Source organism: Dromiciops gliroides, chromosome 4 (genome assembly GCF_019393635.1).
Source record: "Dromiciops gliroides isolate mDroGli1 chromosome 4, mDroGli1.pri, whole genome shotgun sequence".
In the NCBI taxonomy this organism is placed as follows: domain Eukaryota; kingdom Metazoa; phylum Chordata; class Mammalia; order Microbiotheria; family Microbiotheriidae; genus Dromiciops; species Dromiciops gliroides.
The window spans coordinates 392,345,843-392,368,112 of NC_057864.1; the positions used below are offsets into that span (position 1 = coordinate 392,345,843).

The 22,270-nt window shown below is 38.5% G+C and overlaps 1 protein-coding gene across 1 annotated transcript in view; it reads right to left on the reverse strand.

Annotated features, from left to right (window-relative positions):
• SYNE1 (spectrin repeat containing nuclear envelope protein 1) overlaps window positions 1-22,270 on the reverse strand; it is a 583,464-nt gene that overhangs the window by 15,822 nt on the left and 545,372 nt on the right. Inside the window, 9 exon segments of the mRNA XM_044001388.1 lie at window positions 2,687-2,887; window positions 8,873-9,084; window positions 10,428-10,554; window positions 13,311-13,453; window positions 15,298-15,366; window positions 16,024-16,357; window positions 16,871-17,062; window positions 18,661-18,798; window positions 19,233-19,415. Coding sequence (XP_043857323.1) covers window positions 2,687-2,887; window positions 8,873-9,084; window positions 10,428-10,554; window positions 13,311-13,453; window positions 15,298-15,366; window positions 16,024-16,357; window positions 16,871-17,062; window positions 18,661-18,798; window positions 19,233-19,415 — 1,599 coding nt within the window.

Here is a 22,270-nt window from a genome sequence, read left to right on the forward strand (position 1 = left end):
GCTCCCCTTCTTTTCGCACAACACAAACACACACAGAGATGTGTACTCAAGGACACACAAACATGGGCATTGCCATAGTTCAATTCAATTCCTCATTACTCATCATTACATCATCATCATCATTACTCATCAGCTTGGCATATATGACAGAGTGCTGGAGTTGGAGACAGGAAGGGCTGGCTTCAGAAAATACTTTCTAATACCTACTGATCATGGAACATAGACAAGGGGACTATAATTCCTCTTAGAGCTACCTTACAGGATTATTGTGAAACTTGAAGAGAATCCCAACAAAAAACAAATGAAAAAGAAATAGCACAGAGAAGCAGAGCAATCTCTCATCAAAATAATGTTGGAGTACACTTCATAAACCTTAGAGCACTTAAATAGTTCTTAAATACTTAAAGAGTACTTAAATAAGGGGGTAGCTAGGTGGTGTAGTAGATAAAACAACCACCCTGGATTCAGGAGGATCTGAGTTCAAATTTGACCTCAAACACTTGACACTTACTAGCTGTGTGACCCTGGGAAAGTCACTTAACCCTCATTGCTCTGCCCCCCAAAAAAGTACTTAAATAAAAATTTAGAGTACATAAATTTCCTTTATTGATGTCCTTTTTGGTAGTACTTTTCTAATAAGGAAGATCCATCAGCTATCATGCTTCCATGCATTTCTGCAGCCTTGGAATGCCTTCTTAATGCCATCTTTACCTGTCAAAATGGTTTTCTTCCTTCAAGGCTCTGCTTAGGAATCACCTCATTTATGACATCTCCCACACCCTCAACGAAAGTGTTCTTTGATCCTTCGATTTTCCTACCATGCTTTGCTTAGCTCTCTTCTTTTTGCCCTTAAACCTCTACCCTGTATTAGACTTGGATATAAATATATAGCATTGTCTCTGTATGGAATTTGAGGACAGGAACTGTGTTGTTTTTAAATTTTATTAACTTCAGAGTCTAGCTCAGTGCCCTGTCCCTAGTATTGCTTTGTAACAGCTTACTGCACTCAGATGTCATTCCATACTCCCTTCTCCAGAGCAACTAAGTGGAGTGGTGGATAGAGTATTGGGCCTGGAGTCAGGAAGACATGAGTATAAAATAGAGGCTTTCTAGCTGGCTGACCCTGGCCTCTGTTTTTCTCAATTTCCTCAAGTATAAAATGGAGATAATAATAACACCTACCTCCCAGCATTGTTGTAAGGATCAAACAAGATAATATTGGTAAAGTGCTAAGCAATGTGTCTGGTATATAGTAGGTGCTCCATAAACATTAGCTATTATTATTATTGTTGGGATTATTATGATTATTATTCAGATTTATGGTTTGATACTTATTCATGTGCTATATTGCTTTGTTTTTAAATAATTCATGTATGTAGCTTTATTATACAAACTAATCTAGGCTTAGGGGACAGGGATGTAGCTTCTATTTCCCTTGAGTGCCCCACAGCACTTAACACACTACTACATATCTGCTAGTATTTATTGAACAAAGGAAGAGATTTTAGAATATTTGAAGATAAGAAACTAGCCTTTCAAATATCCCATGGAAGCTATTTGTAATCTTTCAGCCATATTGGAAGCAAGAGGCCAGAAATATAATGAGTCATGTCATGGAGGTGGCTGTGTTCTCTCTTTTTTTTTTTTTGGTGAGGCAATGGGGGTTAAGTGACTTGCCCAGGGTCACACAACTAGTAAGCGTCAAGTGTCTGAGGCTGGATTTGAACTCAGGTACTCTTGAATCCAGGGCCGGTGCTTTATCCACTGCGCCATCTAGCCGCCCCCGGCTGTGTTCTCTTGAAGGCTGAACCCATTAAAGCTAAGCTAGGCAGCCAGATGGCAAAGTGGATAGAGGTCTGTACTTGGAGCTGGGCAGAACTCAGTTCAAATTCTGCTGCAGATACTTACAGTTATTAATGTCTTTCAGCCTCAGTTTCCTCAGCTATAAAATGGTTATAGATGGTATGTAAATTAAAGTGGTATATAATTTTTAGATATCATTGATACAGGTAATGATTATAAGCTGAAACAAATCTTATTATGCTTGAAAGGTTTGAAATATAGACCCACCCACAGCTTGTTATATAAAGGGTGGCTTAGCTAATGTGAAGAGTTTTGTCATCTGATGATTGACCTTGAGGCCAAACTATCTGGTAAGGCATGCAGAGACTGTGAAATATAACATGGAAGGAGTACCCACAAATCTTCCTAAGCATTAAAATATACAAGTGTTACTTCTGTGCATTTAGGCCTTCAAGTCACATGGGATTTCACAAGCTCTCAGACCTGGTATTCTTGTGTGGTAATGAAGGAAAGGGCTTATTAATGGGCCTTTGACTAAAAAAACAAAACAGAACAAAAATGGGATAAGGACTGGACATCTGAAATCTCTGATGAGGTTCAGAGTTTAAAATACTATACAAAAGGGAAGAATTATGTACAGAAATAATCCTATTCACATTGGTTTTAGGGAGAAATTGTCATCTTGTTAACTTAAAACCTGACACATGTACATCTGAATTAGGAACTGTTTTCTCCAGGGACATGTTGCAAGCATTTTGTACTGCTAGGGCCCAGAAAGTTATGAAACTCACAAAATTACTCTGCCTTTTAAGTAATGAGTTAGGGAGGGAAGGCTAGATGACCCCGGCTGACTTTAGAGGAGAGAAAGAGGCCTGATACAAACCTGACACTGCATTAAGGCATCCTGCAGTAAGCTACGCCAGTCTTCTAGCAAACTGCAGACTCGGTCCCAGCGCATGTTCATCTGGGCCAGTCGCTCTTGTAGTTCCTTGCTCTCTTCACTATCAGACTGTGTGAATTCTGAGCTGCACAAATTTATGGAAAGGATGATAGCTTTGCGGTGATCAACTGCTTTCTGAAGCTCCTATAAAAACGAACCAAGACAAAAATCAAAATGAACAACCCCCAAGACTACTGGAACCTCTTCTTCACCTTTTTTTTTTTTTTTAGTGATTTTATTATTTCCCTCTGTGTGTGTGTTCTCTTTATTCATTCGATAAAAATGTATAATCCTCGAAGGCAGAGAATGATTCATTTTGTTCTCTGTATCTTTGGTTAATAAGTGCTTGCTGAAATGAATCAAACTGACATAACTAGTTAGGAAACCATCATGGACTTTTGACCCAGAAGTCTTGGGGTTTAAATACCAGTTCTTGTTCTAGAAAGCATGAGGCAGTCATGCTTGTAGTCAACTGAGACCTAGATGCAAATCTGACCTCTGACATTTACTAGCTGTGTGACCCAGGGCAAATAATTTAATTTCTTTAAACCATAATTTCCTAAACCTTAGAGATGGTGGTAGTGGCTTACCTCAAAGGATTATGGGATAATAACATGAGAGAATATATGCTATGTGTTTTGAAAACATTAAACCACTACATAACTATTGGAAAGTCACTTTATAATTACTAGCATTTTAATAAGGTTTACAAAGCACTTCATAAATATTATTGTATTTGAGCCTCATAAGTAACCTCAGGAGGTAGATGCTATTATTATCTCCTTTTTACAAATGAGGAAACTGAGGCACACAGAAGTTGTGACTTGTCTAGAATCACGTGGCTAATAAGAGTCTGAGGTTACATTTGAACTCAGGTCTTTTTGACTCCAGGTCCAGTGTTCTATCTGATGTGTCCTATAGGTTTGTGAATTGAGGATAATACTGCTTATTACCTACATCATTGCAAGGTTATGAGTCTAGTGCCACTATAAAAGAGTATATAAATCGTCATCATGGTCATCACCCTCAGGTTCTCCAAATTCACTTTTGTCAGGAGTAGGTACACCTTTTATCTCTGGCTTCCATATCACTAGACTAAGAGTTCTGTGTACATAACGCCAAAACAATTAGTCAAATTAGTAGCTTTATCTGTCAATCCATTCAGTGTTTAGTAAAACAAAAAACAAACCACCTTGGAACAAATTTCTTCTCTGGATCTTTGAAAATAAGAAATGTGGCTTCTGAAATGTTCAGTTTTCTACTGTTGTAAGCATTATGTAAGAGGAAGCCAAAGGGATGATGAAAATCATCTTGGAGAAAGACCACAGAGTCTACCCACAAAGAGATTCCCTGCGAAAAAAAAAATGTAAAAGGAATAATACAAAGAGGCAAATCAGTCATGCATCAAGCCCACTATCTGATACCCATTAGCTCTGGCCTGGTTCTTTTGATGTCTAAGACAACAATGTTTATTTTTCATGTAATTTCTACAGGATCTGTTTGCAATAGCAAGGCTGGCTTGAAATAATTTACTTAGGAAAAAAAGGCCTTAGATAATTTATATTTTTAAAAAATCATCTTTAGGAGATCAATAGGCTGATGCTTAAGGATGTTAATTATGTTACTTCAACATCTATTGGAAGCACTCTTTAATTTTGCTGTTTGGTGGGGTAAGAAGAATCATGCAGCTTATAGGATCTACAACCATCTATACTGACTAACTATATAACTCTCACAGAAGTTATTACAAATACATTTGCTCTTGAAGTCACCTATGCCAGAGGTGTTAAACTCCTGGTCCCTTTATACAGACTGATCCTGATTAAATTTAATTGGGAAATATTTAGCAAAATAAATAAAAATACAATAAAACACATATAATGTTAACATGTGGTTTTCTGTGCCTGTAGGGATACTTATCCATGCTGCTGTTTCTATATAAGTTTGATGCTACTTACCTACATCATCTTTTCCTCTCTCTCTCAGCAGAAGGTCTTTCTTTCCTTAGCTTTAGCCTTTGAAGACAGGTCAACATTTCTAGGCAAAGCCGTTCCCTTCTACTTGTGCTCTTAGGACTATCATCTCCAGTCTCCTTTGGAGCTTATCCCATTGATTTCTCCCGTTCCCAGTCTAATTTTTAATTTTTCTTTATAGTTTGGCTCCTTCCTTGCTGCCTACAGACATGCCACACTCCCCATTTCTTAAAAAAAAAAAATCCCAAACACCAAACCCTTCATTTGACTTCACCATCTCTTCAAACTATTGTTTTTGTTGTTCCATCGTGTCCAACTCTTTGTGATCTCATTTGGGGTTTCCTTGGCAAAGATACTGGAGTGGTTTATCAATTCCTTTTCCAGCTCATTTTGCAGTTGAGGAAACTGAGGCAAACCAAGTTAAGCTTTAAGGTACTTGCCCAGGGCCACAAGGCTAGTGTCTGAGGCCAGATTTCAACTCAGGAAGAGGAGTCTTCCCAAATCCAGGCCCAGCACTCTCCTTTTTTTTTTTTGGTGAGGCAATTGTGGTTAAGTGACTTGCCCAGAGTCACACGGCTAGTAAGTGTTAAGTGTCTGAGGCCGGATTTGAACTCAGGTCTTCCTGACTCCAGGGCCGATGCTCTATTCACTGCGCCACCTAGCTGCCCCCCAGCACTCTCTTGTGTGCCATTTACCTGCACCCTTCAAAATATTATTGTATCTTTTGCATTTCTCAGTAAAACTATTAAAAATTGTCTACACTTGTGTCTACATCTTTTCTGCCACTCCCATCTCAACTTTTTTCAATCTAGCTTCCAATATAATTTTTGACTTAATCTGCTCTTTCCAAGGTTACTAACCATTTCTTAATTGCTAACTCTGATGACTTTTTCTCTATTTTCACCTTTCTTGACTTCTCTGAAGGTTATGACAGTCAATCACCCCTCCCTTCTGTACAGTCTTTACTCTCTTGGTTTTCTGGGTATTGTTGTCTCCTGATTCTTTTCCATCCTGTCTAACTGTTCCTTCTCTGTCATGTTTCCAGGGTCATTATTAATTTCCTAACCACTAAATATGTATGTCCCCCAAGGTTCTTATCTGAACCCTCACCTATGATCTTTCTATACATGCTCTCTTAGAGCAATTAGATGGAATAGTGGATAGAGTGCCAAGCCTGGTGTCAGGAAGACTTATCTTCCTCAGTTCAAACACACTAGCTGTGTGACCCTGGACAAGTCACTTAACCCTGTTTGCCTCTGTTTCGTCATCTGTAAACTAACTGGAGAAGGAAATGGCAAACCACTCTAGTACCTTTGCCAAGAAAACCCCAAATGGGGACAGGAAGAGTCAGACACGACAAAAAAAGGACTGAACAACAACACATGCTCTCTTAATGATCTCAATAGAGATGTATTTAACTATCATCACCTAATAGATGAGAACCCCAAATTTACATATATACCTCTCATCTTTCTCCTAAACTCTAATGTCACAGTACTAACCACCTGCTGGACATCTCCACTAGATATCCTACAATTATTTTGAGCTCAATTTGTCCAAAATGGAATTTACTAGCCTTTCCTCCTCCCAACGTCCTTCTTTCTGTGTAGGGTACTCTCAATTTTTCACTTTCACAGGTTTGTAAACTCAGAGTTATTCTGGACACTCTCCCTTTGCTTCCTGTACCTCCTACCCGCCACCCGCCCTGATCCATATCGAGACTTCAAGAATTGTCAATTCTACCTCCACAGCACCTTTCACTTCTGCATCCTTGTCATTGCCATGGCCACCAGTGCTGTAGTTGAAAGAGTGTGGGACTCAGAGTTAGAACTCCTTGGTTTGGATCCATTCTCCACCACTTATGACCAGTATGGTCTCAGGCAGATCATTTAACTGTTCTTGGCCACCATTTCCTCTATAAAATTAGGCACTCATTACCTCTCACTTTGACTATTACAAAAGCTCCCTAATTTTTTTCTCTGCCTATTCTTTTTCTTTTTTCAATCCATCATCACTCACATATTCCTCAATCACAGGGCAGAGCATGCCTCTCCCCCTCTGAATAAACTTCAGTGGTTCCTTATTGCCTCTAGGATAAGACATAAACTCCGCTATTTGGCATTTAAAGTCCTTCTAAGGCTGGCTTTGGCCTGTCTTTATGGACTGATTTCACGCCCTTCTTCACATGACTACTTCTGACCATTGCAGTTTTCAGAAGGTTTTGACAAAGCTATTATCACGATAGTCACTATGATATGACTAGGACAAAGTCATCAGACCAATCACTAAGTCTCAGTTCCTTGACTCTGTTTTCAATTTTATTTCTTCGTGAGCAAATTATTAAATCTGTTGGGTGAAGTGATGATCTCAAGGCATTATTCATTTCTGACAGTCACAGGGTGAAAGATCTCCATCCTTAGAGATCACTAAATACAACCTCCTGATTTTATACCCGAGAAAGTTGATGACAAATAATTTGCTCAGTCACAAAGTAAAAATAATGATAATAATAATAATAATATTACATATTATATGATATTATGTGTTACAATACCACATCATCATAATAATAAACAAAATAGTATAATACTATAATAATCAAAATACTATCTAATAATAGATGATTGTCACAAAGTAATAATAATATTGCTATTATAACAAAAATGTATATAATGCTTATTATGTGCCAAGCATTTTTAACATCAATTTTTTTTTTGGTGGGGCAATGAGGGTTAAGTGACTTGCCCAGAGTGACACAGCTAGTAAGTGTCAAGTGTCTGATACCAGATTTGAACTCAGGTCCTCCTGAATCCAGGGTTGGTGCTCTATCCACCACGCCACCTAGCTGCCCATGCCAAACATTTTGCTAAGAGTTTAAAAAATATTATCTCACTTCATGACAACCCTGAGAGAGAGGTGCTATTCTTATTTCCATTTTACAGATGAGGAAACTGAGGCCAACAGAGGTTAAATGACTTGTCCAGGGTCACACAGCTAGTAAGTGTCTGAGGCCAAATTTGAACTCAGGTCTTCTGACTTTATGCTTGACACATTATTCATTGAGCTACCTAGTTGCCTTGGGAGTAAATACAAGAGACAGGATTCAAACTCAGAAGTTTTGAGGCCCAAACCAGCATTCTTTCTACTGTGGCATATTAGAAGGAGCAATGTACTTCAGAGTTAGAAATCTTCTGTTTGAGTATCTGATCCTTTATCTTCTGTGTGACCTGGGTTTGAGTTCAATCACTGCCCCTTAGTAGCTACATGATGTCACTTTTCTGGGCTGCAGATTTCTTTTTTTTTTTTTTTTAGTGAGGCAATTGGGGTTAAGTGACTTGCCCAAGGTCACATAGCTAGTAAGTGTTAAGTGTCTGAGGCCAGATTTGAACCCAGGTACTCCTGACTCCAGGGCTGGTGCGCCACCTAGCTGCCCCCTGGGCTGCAGATTTCTAATCTGTAAAATGGCACAGTTGGACAACATGTTCTTAAAGCTTATTTCTGGCTTTGATAGACTTTTTTTTTTAATCCCCTCACAATCTACATTGTTACTACAGTGATTAGTGGTTCCTCGTGAATGGGAATTTAAGTTTCATGGATATCTAGCTGGCTGGCTACAGGCCATTTGAAAGACTTGTACCAGTGATTTGAAATGAGGAAAGCAAGGAGGAGAGTCATCTTACCAATTCTTAAACTAATGTAAAGGCTAACAGCACTAAATGCAATTGTACTATGATGAATATTCTCAGTACTAGAGAACTGACAAGGGACTAGTTTTTCCTCCTCTGATTAGAGGGGAGGACCATGGCTGTAGCGCATGTCATACAGTATCAGGAGTGGATGCTCTGTCTGTTGACTCCTCTTAACACTGTTTGTAGATGTCATTCCAAGGGGGTGTCCAGTGGTGCAGTGGTTAAAGGGAAAGATTTTGGATATGAACAGAAAAGGTGATGATGAAGTTTTTTGTATGTTTTTTTATAGCTACCTTGAGTTTTTTTTGTTTTGTTTTGTTTTGTTTTTGTGAGGCAATTGGGGTTAAGTGACTTGCCCCCAGTAACACAGCTAGTAAGTGTTAAGTGTCTGAGTCAGGATTCGAACTCAGGTCCTCCTGAATCCAGGGCTGGTGCTCTATCCACTGCGCCACCTAGCTGCCCCTTACCTTGAGTTTTTTGATTCGGAGTTCAATGGTCTGAATGTCAGTGCTGAGATCCAGACGCTGTAGCTGTTCTAGTTCCTCTTCGGTCTCCCCCAGCCAAGCCCAGATGCTGTTCAGATCAGAGTTGAACTGTTGCCATTGCTGGAGGTGTTGCTTCATTCTCAGCTCCTTGCTTAGAGCCTGGGCCTGAATCAGCTCCCATCGATCGATCACACCTAAAGTGAGGCAGTTCAGGGGTGTGTGAGTTTCATTAGCACATGAACATTTGGAGCAAACACACTAAGACCCATGCTACATATTCCACTTGAAACTAAAAGAATAGCAAAACCAATCAGGACCTGGAAACATACACTAATTGCAAGTGGACAGACACCATGGTGCCATGGGAAAGACCTTGGGCCCAGAGTCAGGAAGAGCTGGTTTTGAATTGCTCTGCAGATATTTAAGTTGCATGGTCCAGAGCAATTCATTTCACCTTTGTGCTTCAGTTTCCTCATCTACAAAATAAGTAAGTTGGACTCTGTGACCTCTATGTCACCTTGGCAGTACAGTGGATAGAACACTGGCTTTGGAGCCAGGAAGATCTGAGTTCAAATTAGGCCTCAAACACTTACTAACTGTGTGACCCTGGGCAAATCACTTAAACTCTGCTTTCTTCAGTTTTCTCAACTATAAAATGGGAATAACCCACCTCAAAGAGTTGTTGGGAGGATCAACTGAGATAATATTTGTAAAGTACCCACCATATAATAGCTACTTGATAAATGATTATTTACTTATGTATTTACTTATTTATTTTGCAGGGCAATGAGGGCTAAGTGACTTGCCTAGGGTCACACAGCTAGTGTCAAGTGTCTGAGGCTGTATTTTAATTTAGGTCCTCCTGAATCCAGGGCCACTGCTTTATCTACTGTGCCACCTAACTGCCCCCTACTTATGTATTTATTTAATCACTTATCTATCATTTCCTCCCTTCTTCCCTTCGTATGGCTCTCAGGGGACCCATTTCTATTTGAATTTGAAACCACTTCATTTTGCATCTGCTGCTCTGCCTAGTTTCAGTTACACAGAACAAGATGTCCCCACACTGGACACTGCTCAGTGTTCCTCTCCCCTACTTTCCTACCTCTTTTTGTGTGTTGTTCCCCTCTCCCCCTCCAGTTAGACTATTAGCTCCTTGATGGTACAGACTGTCTTTCTGTTAACTCTATCTCCAGTGCTTAGCACAGTGCCTAATACAAAGGAGGCATTTGATACATGTTGAATGGTTTAGATCAGCCTGGGTGGGACATGAAGGGTATATGTAAGTCTAAGTATGGAGATAACACTTCTGGATGACTGGAGCATGGGGTGGAAGAACTCAGTGCTCTTCACCTCTCCCTCTCCCCCAGGCGATCATCTCCCATGAGGACAGAAGCTCAGAGCGCTGACTAGTGCAAAACCAGTTCAAAGGATGTCCTGGAAACTGTACTTGGAAAATGCTTGTCCTCTCTGGGCTTGAAGGGCTTCAGGGTCTCCCATCTCCCTCTCATCTGTGAGCAGGGGTGAGGCTTCTTACCGGATGTTTGTGTTTCGGTGCTATTCAGGTTAATGAACCCAGATAGCTTCTCCTCTTCTTCTTTCAGTTTGTGACCTAATCTCCTTACCGAATCAATGCTCCCGCTGCACTCCCCTAGCAATTTCATCTGTTTAAAAAAACACAGAAAAACCCACAGGTCTTATTCATACAGAGTATTCTGGGAATAAGAACATAAGTAAAAACCTGACATAAAAAGGACACTATGAAGTAGCTTTGTGGCAAAGTCCATACCTTCTTCTTGTACCTTCCTCAATGCTATGCACAAAGTAGGTGCTTTAATAAATAGCTGCTGAATAATAGGGATAGAAGAGAGGGGCTGGACCTGTTATAGGAACTTCCCAGTGAGAAAACTTCCTCTACCTTTTCTTCAACTTAATAGTTTCATAAAGTTGCCTAAAGCAGAGATGTCAAATACATGGCCCTTTGTCTGCAACATTCTTGATTGTAGTCCATTTTAACAAGGTTAAAACGTAATTGGGAAATAGCAAAATAAATACAAATACAATAAAATACAGATAATATTACATTTTAAAACTAAGTTAATCGGTAGCCCACAAAGAACTGGACACATGGATCAGTGGCCTTCATTTCTATTTGAGTTTGAAACCACTTGCCCAGAACACCTGGAAGTTAAGTGACCTGCCCAAAGACAAAGCCAATATGTGTCAAAGACAGGGCTTGAACATGGGTCTTCCTGGTTTCCAGACTGGTTCTCTATCTACTACATCACACAGCCTCTGCTGAGTAAATATTTTTTAAAATAGGTTTTGACATTATTAGTTTACTATTTGAATGATATACAGATGGTAAATGTATATGTATGTATGTATGTTTCTATATGCAGAAAAATGTACTTTACAGTATATTTCAGTCATATCAAGTTGCATGATATGTCCTCCAAATTCCCTTTAAAATGATGAAAGGAATATGTTTTCTAGTGAACTAGGACCTAAACAGGTCGGAACTCAGCCTAGCACCTGAAACACATCATATCGTCTTAGCAGATGATGTCATCTTCTAATTTCTTCTCTCTCTCTCTTTCTCTCTCTCTCTCTCTCTCTCTCTCTCTCTCTCTTTGGTGAGGCAATTGGGGTTAAGTGACTTGCCCAGGGTCACACAGTTAGTGTTAAGTGTCTGAGGCCAGATTTGAACTCAGGTACTCCTGACTCCAGAGCTGGTGCTCTATCGACTGTGCCACCTAGCTTCTCCATCTTCTAATTTTTTAGACTCTGAAGAGGGAAGGACAAAGCTCCCCCCAAATTTCCCAGGATCACTTTGTGCACTGACTCATTAAAGTGTTTGGAAAGCATAAAAGCCACACTCATGTCAGAATTTCATGCTATTTTCGGGAAACATTAAAACAACGTACAATATGTTTGAAGCCTTGGATTCTACTCTCACAGAGCACTTTTAATTCCATTTTTTAATGCTGCCAAACAGTACAGAAACAAGCAAGTGGACAATTTCAATGCCAATGCATTATTTTTCAGAGTCCTTAATGGAGTATCACAAAACTAACCTCCCCTTTTCAATGGCCTTCACAAATATCTTAGTGGACTCCACATTTATTATTTAGCAGGGTCCAGATATGATTTCGTGACTGTGGGAAGAGCACCCAGGATTGAAATTTCTTCTGCTAGGGCAGGTCAACAACTCATGTATATAACTCATAAATTCAGACTGTTTCTGGCGGGGGTGGGGTGGGGGAGCATCAAGAGGTTAATTGATCTGCCAATGGTCACACATTTAGGATCAATGAAAGGCAGAATTTGTATCCAAATCTTTGAGACTCTAAGGCATATTCTCTCTCTCCTGCTTCTTCCTGCTTCTCAGTCTCAGGACAGCTAGAAGCGATTGTAAAAGGATAGAGTAGCAGCTTTATCAGCTAAAGTGGAGTGAAATGAAATTTGTGAATCACAACGACTTTTCTACCATTATTAAGAAAGCTATGAGCTATGACCTACAATACACAGTAGCTAGGCTGATTCCCATCCTTGGGCTCAACCAATCAGTTGAAAAGAATATATTTATTAAGTGTCTATCATGTGCTGGGCTCAAACAGGGGAAACCAATGTGCATTGAAATAGCTTCTGTGAACCTTGGTTATTTGTATTTCCTGGTTTATCACTCTGAGGGGGTCTTTTGGATGTATGTGGCAAGAAGTTCAAAGGCAGAGAAGACAGAGGTGTTTTTGTTCCCTAGTTGGTGACATATAGCGAATGGCAAATTCCTTGAAAAAAAAAGTCTTATCACAACCTGGGCGCAGGGCTAAGTGATGTTGCTGTATAGAGTCGCTCATGGTGGCATAAACACTAGGTAATAGCAGAAATAGCAGTGCATAATACTATTCTTTACTAACTTACTCCCATAATACATCCTGTTATAAATGTCAGAATTATTTTCTCTGACACATGAAAGATATTAAAAACATCCAGGATCAATATTTTATTAAGAGTAATTAAGTGAATGCATATAACCAGAAGAGGGAACAGAAATTTCATGCCTCACTGATAAACTTGTTTAAAGACATTCATCATTTGCATTGAGAAATGAATCAAATAACAACTTGGTCTTGAGGCATCTTGTAGCTTCCATTAAAATAAATCTCAAGATTTATAAATCGTAACTTAACAAAACAAATCAACAAGTTGGGATGGGATAACGATGATGATACATTTAGTAAGATTAAAAGTAAAATAGAGGGATTCAAAAGGTAACCACGTAAGGTTGCCTTTTTGGTGAGAGCAAGGGAGGTAAGGTATTCTGAGAACTGACAAAGCCTTTGAACGTTAAACATGTTATATTTTGTCACAGAAATCCAGTCTTCGTGGGATTATGAGTGGTGATAGTCATAATACTCACATAGCCTTTATAAGTAGCATCCAGTTCAGGTCCCGTGGGCGTTTTGCTGCGTATAATATTTTCTGTCTGCTGCATCTGAAAACGGCTGGCATCTAGGGCTTTATCAAGCTGTCGGATATGTGATTCTAAGGCCCCTGGCTCACCTGAAGTGTGACCACAAGAAAAGTGATCTTTAGCATTATTTTTTTCCCAGTCCAAGTTTTACATTTATAGAAAAGTTTAAGGATTTATTCTCAGATAAGGAAGCATAGAAATGGCATGTGAGGGAATTATAAAGCAAATTTAGTAGTGACATGCTCATGTGTTAGAATTTTTATTTTTTAAGAAAATGATTAATCTAGTGATTTTTCCCCCTAACAGCATTGGTGAAGACCTTGATATTTGTAAATAGTTTTACAATCTGTTCTGAAAACATTTGTGACTCATCACCCTTTTCTCGTCTGATCCTCTGAGAAGCAAGATTCTCAATGTGTTTGATAGGAGGCCTTATTTAATATACATGAGATACTGCAATGAAGTTCACATTTCCGCTTCCAAGTAAGGGAAAATTGCCTCTCGCCAGTTCTCTTAAAGAACAGAGTGAGTCCATATCTTGCATTATTTTGTCCTAAAAAAATCAGTCTTAGGAAACAGTGCAACCGCATTGTTTCTTTGAGGGAGAAAAAAGTAAAGTTCTGATCAAGCCATCATAAAGTACCCATAAGTAGCTTGTATTCAAAATCTGAAAGACGGCCAAGAGGGAGCAAAGCTTTTAACAAGCATACAGGCATGCTGTCACATGCTCTTGAGAATACTGGCTCATTTGCCTCTACTATTCTAGTTGCAACACTTTTCACAAAGAAAAAAAAATGGAATAACTCTATAACTCTTTGCTATCGCCTGTGATCTAAACAGTACAACCATTCATTAATAAATAAGTGCCAGAATCAAATGTCATTTTTAACTGGAAAATACTTTTTTTTTAATGTAGGGGGCAATTCATCCAACATGACATTAGTCCTATGGGATTTTAGATTTATATCTACATGGGACTTTAGAGATCATCTAAATCCCCTCACTATACAGATGAGAAAATTAAGATCCAAATGACAGGTACAATAACATGTTCAAAGTCACACAGATATTAAGGATGAGAGCTGGCATCAAAGCCAATCCCTCTGACTCCAAATTTAGGACTATTTCTACCACGCTATTCTTTCCCAAATATCAAGATGGTTTTTTAAAAAAAATTCAGTTATGTTACATGATTTGGCCCTTCTGCTTCCCATTATTGGGAACACTGTAATTCAAACCCAATTTTGCACCCTCCTGAAAGTTACTGTCTCTGAACCAGTGCCTAGTAGCCTGTTAAGAAATGTTTATCTCTGCCTGTCTGTCTTCACGATGAGAATTTCTTTAAGAAATCTATTTCTTCTTCAAAGAGAACCCAAGGTTCCAGATGTTGTAAAGTAGATCACTGGATGTGAATTCTTTCACCTAACAGAATTAATGAACTAAAATTTTAAAGCACCCAAAATGGGACATTAGGGACCATCAAGGCTAGCTAGCATCTCCAATTTTGCCAATGAGAAAACAAAGCTGCTGAGAGGTTGACTTGCCCAAGCTCGTATCAGTAGTGAATCACATCTGCAAAGAGACCCTCCATCTCATGAATCCCTTAGTCCACGGCTCATCCACTACACACTGTAACCTGCTGCTATTATACCTGCAAAGGGCTGAAGATCATCTCTGTGCTTAATAACAGTCATTAGTATCTCATATGATGAGAAGGTGCCATGTCTCATTTAATTACTGAAAACCCATTCTCGGGAGAATGAGTAACCAGACAAGGATCTTCTAGCAGAAAGATAAGAGAGGAAAGTTCTGCATTGACATGCTTGTGCCATAAGCTGAGCAAGGTTGGGCAGATGTGCCAAGAGAAAGAGTTTGTTATAGGCATGGGTGAGGGACTTGGTTCTCGCTATGCTTAGGTTGTTTTCATGCCTACCAGAGGTATTTCTGATTGCATTTTCTGTGAGTTTTACATAGGCCTCAGGGCTTTCTGGAATCACTACATCTGCAAAAAAAGCACAGTCTAAGTTGATTTCTAAGCACTGGAAAGTTCATTCTCCTTATGGAAGAAATGGTTTTCCTGGGAGGAGGGGAAAAAAAGCAGGTTATCAGTTTTAATTTACAGTAAACAAAGAAAGAAATGCAGTTCCAGAATGCCTCTGGTAAGGAAGGGCTATGAATCAGAGCAATTGTATTTCTTTTCAGAACAGTCAGACATCTGGGATATCGATAATTAGCTATCAAAGAAAAAGAAGGGAGTCATAGGAATCTCCTTTAAGAATGAATATAGGGGGCAGCTAGGTGGCACAGTGGATAGAGCACCAGCCCCAGAGTCAGGAGGACCTGAGTTAAAATCTGGCCTCAGACACTTAACACTTACTAGCTGTGTGACCCTGGGCAAGTCACTTAACCCCAATTGCCTCACTAAAAAAAAAAAAAAGAATGAATATATCATTTATGAAGGTTAACTAACACATGACCATTCCCCTGTAGTAACTAACTGCTCATCAAGTACAGGATGAATTTTGTCTTCATGTACAAATCCAACGAATGTAAACAGTATGGTGCTAGGCCTCTAAATCCGGGATCATTCATACATCTCTGCTGGGATTCAGATTTCCTTCTACTTTCTTTAAGGCTTGCCTATGATAAGTGTTCTCACCTGCTAAGCCAATAGCTCCCCGGAGATAGAAATCTTTGTCTTCTTGACCCTCCTCATCCTCAGAAGTCAGGGTTCTTGAAACTGCTGATTCTAGGTCACGACTGAGGTCATAGTCATGATCCCACTCTAGAGGGATGGAGTCCACACTTGCAGGAGTATCTCGTCCTGACCTCTCACTTCGGAGAGGCTGAGGGAGCGAAAGGGAGAGGTTGGAGAATGGATGTGGGGAGAGCACACTGTCTGCAGACTTGTCGTGCCAGTGGATGTCAGAGAGATCTGCAGATTCATCCAGGTCCAACTCTCTGTCAGACAAGTCATGCTCATCATCCGTCAGCTAGAAGTAAAAGTGACACCGGCTATGTAAATTTTGTTTTTAAACTATCCCCCTTTTTCTTATTTCTCTTCTGTTCAATTTCCAGTCTTCACCTCCCTCCCCCTCCCATGTTCCTAGCTTAATCTGGAAAGTATAAGCTTCATACAATGAGAATGAACAGTGACAATCTCCAGCTTAATATACGAATTCACGTAGAACACAGGGATATAACGAATTAACAGACACGCTAGCCAAATCCTAACTCATTTCTAACACTTACAACACCCCCCACCCCATCACCATACATATAGTTTCAGCAGTTTCCAGACCTTCAAATATGAAAATGTCAGTTTTCAGAGAGATAAAGAACCACCTTAATTTTGTTATAAGGACACTTTCACTGGGCTATTTTTTTCCTAGCCAATTATCACCCAATTTTGATCATTTAGTAGGTTTCCATATCTCTCTGACAAGAGCTGAATCCCCTTAACAAAATTTACAGTGTTATTAATAAGAACTTTGAATGCCACATACAGGAAGGCGAATCAGTTTCTTGTGGTATCGTTCCACGCGACCGAAGACCTCCTGACAGTAACGCCGGAGTTCATCCAGTTCTTCTTCAATGACAGCTGCATCCAGTGGTTCACTCTTTTCGATCAGTTGTTCTCCTTGGGCAATTATCTGCTCAATTTTATGGTGGTTCAGTGAAATTTCCTGCTGGAATGCCTAAATAGCAGAAAACCTGCATGTAAATGTCATTGCTCAAATTTATGTGAAACCATTATGAACTGTTTACACATTCTAGTTCATTTTAGGGAATTTGGCCATTAGTTTATTACATTTACTATGCACAGATATATTTGGAGACTGTAAGAGACTTCCTAGAATAGACAATGAAAACATAAAGCCAGATTCAGGTGCCAGAAGTTGAAACCACCTGCTTTCATTAAGTAGAATGCTCCTTTAGTAAATGAGAAACAAACAAACAAACTTAATCATAGCTAATTAATATGCTTTTGGATAACAGGGGCATAGATTCAGAGATAGAAAGGAACTTATCAATCATCTAATTCAAGCCCCTGATCTTGTATTTAGTAAACTGAGGCCCAGAGATGTTATGTCACTTGCCCAAGAAGTCACATAGAGAATAAATGACAACTACATCAAAGGGGTCAGCATCAGGTCTTCTGGTGATGGCCAGATTGAGTGTTCTTCCCCCTGTATCATGCTGTCTATCAACATCTATCTGCTTTTATAGAATCCTGGAAAAATAGCCTTGGAAGCCAATTGAGGATAATGTCCATAAACTCCTATGATGTAAAGCTGATATTCAGGGCAATGTAACTGAATTAGAAAATTTTAGAGAAGTAATAAACACGATTAAAAAAAAAAAACCTTCCTACAAAATGCCTGCCACAAGCTGGGGATAAATCAGTTGAATGATAACCAATGCCAGGAAAAAAATAGACAAACAAAAAAACCTTTTCAGAAGTTTTATGTTAATACAAAATGTTAGTGTGTACTATGATAATTATCTATGATAATAGGATAATAATATCACTGAGATAATATATAATCCATCATCTTATCATTGTGTAGATTTTACTTATGCTATCCTAGACTATTAGGCCCTGAGGCACTTAAAAATCCCTTGGGAAGAACATTCCATAGTCTCTCTTGGCAAATTATTTAAGTGCATATCAACTCTTTCTATATAAAATTCTTTACTTACCTTATTGAGACTCTTCCAAATTTGGTTAATTTCCTTTTATTCTGTCATAAGTGCTAATGAAGAATTACAATGTTTATCCTTGAATGTAAAGATTATTTTAGATTACAAATATTTGAAATCATCAAGGAAAAAAATTAACTAGCAATTTAGAAAAAAAAAATGTGGCCTGGAATTCCAATGAAACACTGCAGAGAGCTTAAAAATTGTTGCACAAAGTTGTACAATGATTCAGTAAATTCCATTTAAAAATAATAACTAGCAGATTGATGTTAGTCCTGAAACCAAGTAAACAATTACAGGTCTGTTTCCACCCTTCTCCATTCTGCCCTACAAAAGAGGTACCAGAACTAAGCTTCCAGGATTTTTAATTGTATGTATGTATGTATGTATGTATGTATGTATGTATGTATGTATGTATGTATGTATGTATTTATTGCGGGGCAATGAGGGTTACACAGCTAGTAAATGTCAAGTGTCTGAGTTCACACTTGAACTCAGGGTCGGTGCTTTATCCAAAGCGCCACCTAGCTGCCCCCTCATGAATTCTTTTTATCCCTCTCATGGAAGACCCGAGACACACACAATTTCTTACCCTGAGTTGTTTTATTTTGGCTTGAACATCACATTCCGAAAAATGTTCAATGTTTGTGAGCTGCAGATCCATCTCTGTTAGCCAGACCAGTATGCTATCACGAGCTGTCTCAAACTCTTCACGCTGGCCAATAAAATGCTGAGAAGAAAAGGAAAATAATGTTGATATGTGGAAAATGTCTATCTTCCTACTGAAAAACTCTGGTTCAAATGTTCTTAACCTTTTTTTGGGAGGGTGTAATCAAGGAACGTTTTGGCAGCCTAGTGAAAACTATGTACCCCATCTCAGAATAATGTTTTCAAATTCATAAAATATGTAGGATTACAAAGAAAACCAATTTTATTGAAATATTATGATTAAAATATGTTTTAGAAGTTTCAAAGACCCAAGGTATAAATCCTTACTCTAGTCAAATAAGCAGAAATTTCTCCATCTTTTCCCCTCTTGTCCCTCAATCCATCCCAACTCTTTCTAATATGGTAGAATTAAAGATCTCTATAGCATAAACTCCTTTCTGATGATTCAGATACCTAACCTTGCCCACCAAGTTAAGAACAAAGCATGAGAAACACCTTGAGTCTGCGCAAGATGGAAGTGACACGCTTTTGTAAATTGTCCCATCTTTGATTGCCTTCATGGACCATCTGTTTCAAGCTACAAGCAGAGTCAGTACGATTCTCACGGGCCAAGCGTCTATACTGTTTGTTGATGAGTTCCAGTTGAGTAAGACTTTCATGGACTTGTCGCTGGAAAGCCTAAGAACACAAAAGAAGATAGGAAGAACATAAAAATGCTATCATGTGAAAAGTTCTCTGCAAAAGTCTGTTGGTTGTCTTCTTGTTGTCACAAGTATGGAGAAGGTTTAATTTTATTATTTATCTAAGAACAAAGTACAAGTCTTAATGAAAATGTGTTTCACTTACAGATATGTTAAGATATTCAATAACTAAAAATGCTTCTCTGCAAAAGTTGAACCATGACCTCTTAAAGGATACTCAAGTAAAAGGAAAACTATGGCAGGTGCTAAAAAGATGGGTGCAAGGATGGAATCTATATCTATGGTCTGAGGAATTAACTGAGCTAAGTCTGAGGAGGCCTATCACCAGAAGGCTGGACACCAAGTAGAGGTCCCCACCTCCTGCCCCCACCACAGCAGCTAGGTGATGCAGTGGATAGAGTGCTAAGTCTGGATTCAGGAACACTCAGCTTCCTGAGTTCAAATCTGGCCTCAGTTACTAACTAGCTATGTGATCTTGGGCAAGTCACTTAACTCTGCTTGCCTCAGTTACCTCCATAGAGATAATCAAAAAGTGATAGCCCTATCCAATTTAACATCTTATTAGGACTTGAAGGGAAAGGAGTAGGAAATCAGGTCATATTAGGGAAGAAGAAGCAAGCTTCAATAAACAAAAAGGTAGTATAGGACTGTTGTTTGAACAGTATGGTAATTCAATTTTCTTTAGTAAATGTAACAAAAATATCGGTTTGATCTTTCCTTTTAAAGGTGATAAATAAAACATATAAGCAAACATATAAGAAAAACAAAATGAAAAGTTAATTACCCTTGACTCCAGTGATTGTGTGAATTTAAATCTCTGGTATATGATTATAAATGCCTGTCATTTTTTGGTAGAAACTCAGGTGAAAGAGAGAACTAAAAACAAACATTCATTTGTTCAACAAATCTGCTAAAAATCAGGATGGGATTCAGAAATTACCTCAGTTCTGAAATATTAATGCCCATAAAAGTTAAATGGGCACTTAGGAAAGCCAGTTATTTATAAATTTCTCTCCATAAATAGATCCACAAATATACAAATTAATTTTAAATTGTGATGATTTTTTTTTTGCAGGGCAATGGGGGTTAAGTGACTTGCCTAGCATCACACAGCTAGTAAGTGTCAAGTGTCTGAGGCCAAATTTGAACTCAGGTCCTCCTGAATCCAGGGCGGGTGCTTTATCCACTGCGCCACCTAGCTGCCCCCTGTGATGAAATTTTTAAAGAGACTAATTTAAGATAAATCTATTTAGTAATATGCAAGGACCATTCTTTTGACTTTACAAATATTTTAAATATGTCCAATCATTTTTTACCACAGACTTTTAATCACAATCACTTTATATTCTAGCTTGTGTCTGAAGAATCCTTATACATACCGTGTAATATGCACTGTCAGGCATTCCTGCTCTCTCTTATAAATTTAGTCCATGAACTTACATTAATGATCAACTTATGGCATTTTAACATGAGACCATTTAACCATGAAATCTTCTTGACTAGGCAAGAGGAAGACAATCCAATAATTTATTAGTGAGTATCTTTGGATCATGGCCACCATTATTGTATTTCATCATTTAGGTTTCTGCCAAATTTCTATCCCTATAATTATACTCTCTCAGACTCCTATTAGTTTTTCATGTATAATCACTCTCCTTGATTCTCTATCCTATGTTAATTCATATTTCTCCCTTGCCAAAAAGTGGGAAGGAGGACATAACATTTGCTACCCTTGAACAGAGAAAGATATCTATTTATTCAAGAGAGCAGTGATACTATGTCATGGGTAGGCAATCCCCCACGTCTCATGGGACCTTCCCACACGCTTGACTTTCCTTAACAAATGCGATTACACATTTTCCATAAACAAAAATTTCTTTCTTCCCTTTTGTTTATTTAATTTTGCAATTGTTTCTCTTGCTTAAAAAAGCTCCAGGGCCCAAACCTATTAATTAAATTAGTTAAATTAATCATAGAATAACATGTCACAAAAGAAGCAAGAAATAGGATACAATACATCTAAAATTACTGTTATACTAGGATGACAATTACATAAGGTTTTATACTTAAGGCAATCTGACTGCAATGTAACAGGGCTCATGTGAGATGGCACAGAGACTCTTAAAGAGCTTGTTATTGTTTTCAAAGTTTTTGGCTCTAAGAGGAATTGGGATTTGTAGGAAAGCAAATTTTCTGTGATTTAGTGATACAGATATAAATAACTGCATTCACTCAAGGATCCCCATACAACTTACATGTCACATTCCCACTAGGTGTGCATATCCTTTCTATATGTTCTTATGATTTCCTTCCTATATGTTCTTATGACTTCCATGTATATGTCATCTTTTCTCTATTACATTAAAGGAGGCAACTGTACTCTTTATGTCTCTCTATAGTTAACACCCAATAAATATTCAGAGAAATGAAAGCAACAGGATTCAGGTGTATAAGTCCTATTTTTTAGTATCTTGAGCAGTCAGAGGCAAAAACATCAATTGCAACTGATTTGAGTAAGATAAAGGCTTTAAACTGTTAGTTGGGGGCCAGAGTTTTTGTTTTCTTTTTAAAATTAGTAATTGCTCCTTCCTATCTGTCCATTAATATCAGATGAAGGGAGAGGAGTCGCATCAAATTGAAATAAATAATGTTCAGCTGTGAAAATGGGAGACAGCTGAGGGGTTTGAAAACTAATGCGTCATTGAATAGCAACTGATGGAATGGACAGAAGTTTGAGTAACTGGCAGCAGACCTGGAACAAATTATTGAATAATTCCATTCTTAATGAATTATTATACCATTGCTTTTTTCATTTTCACTATTCACCCCAAC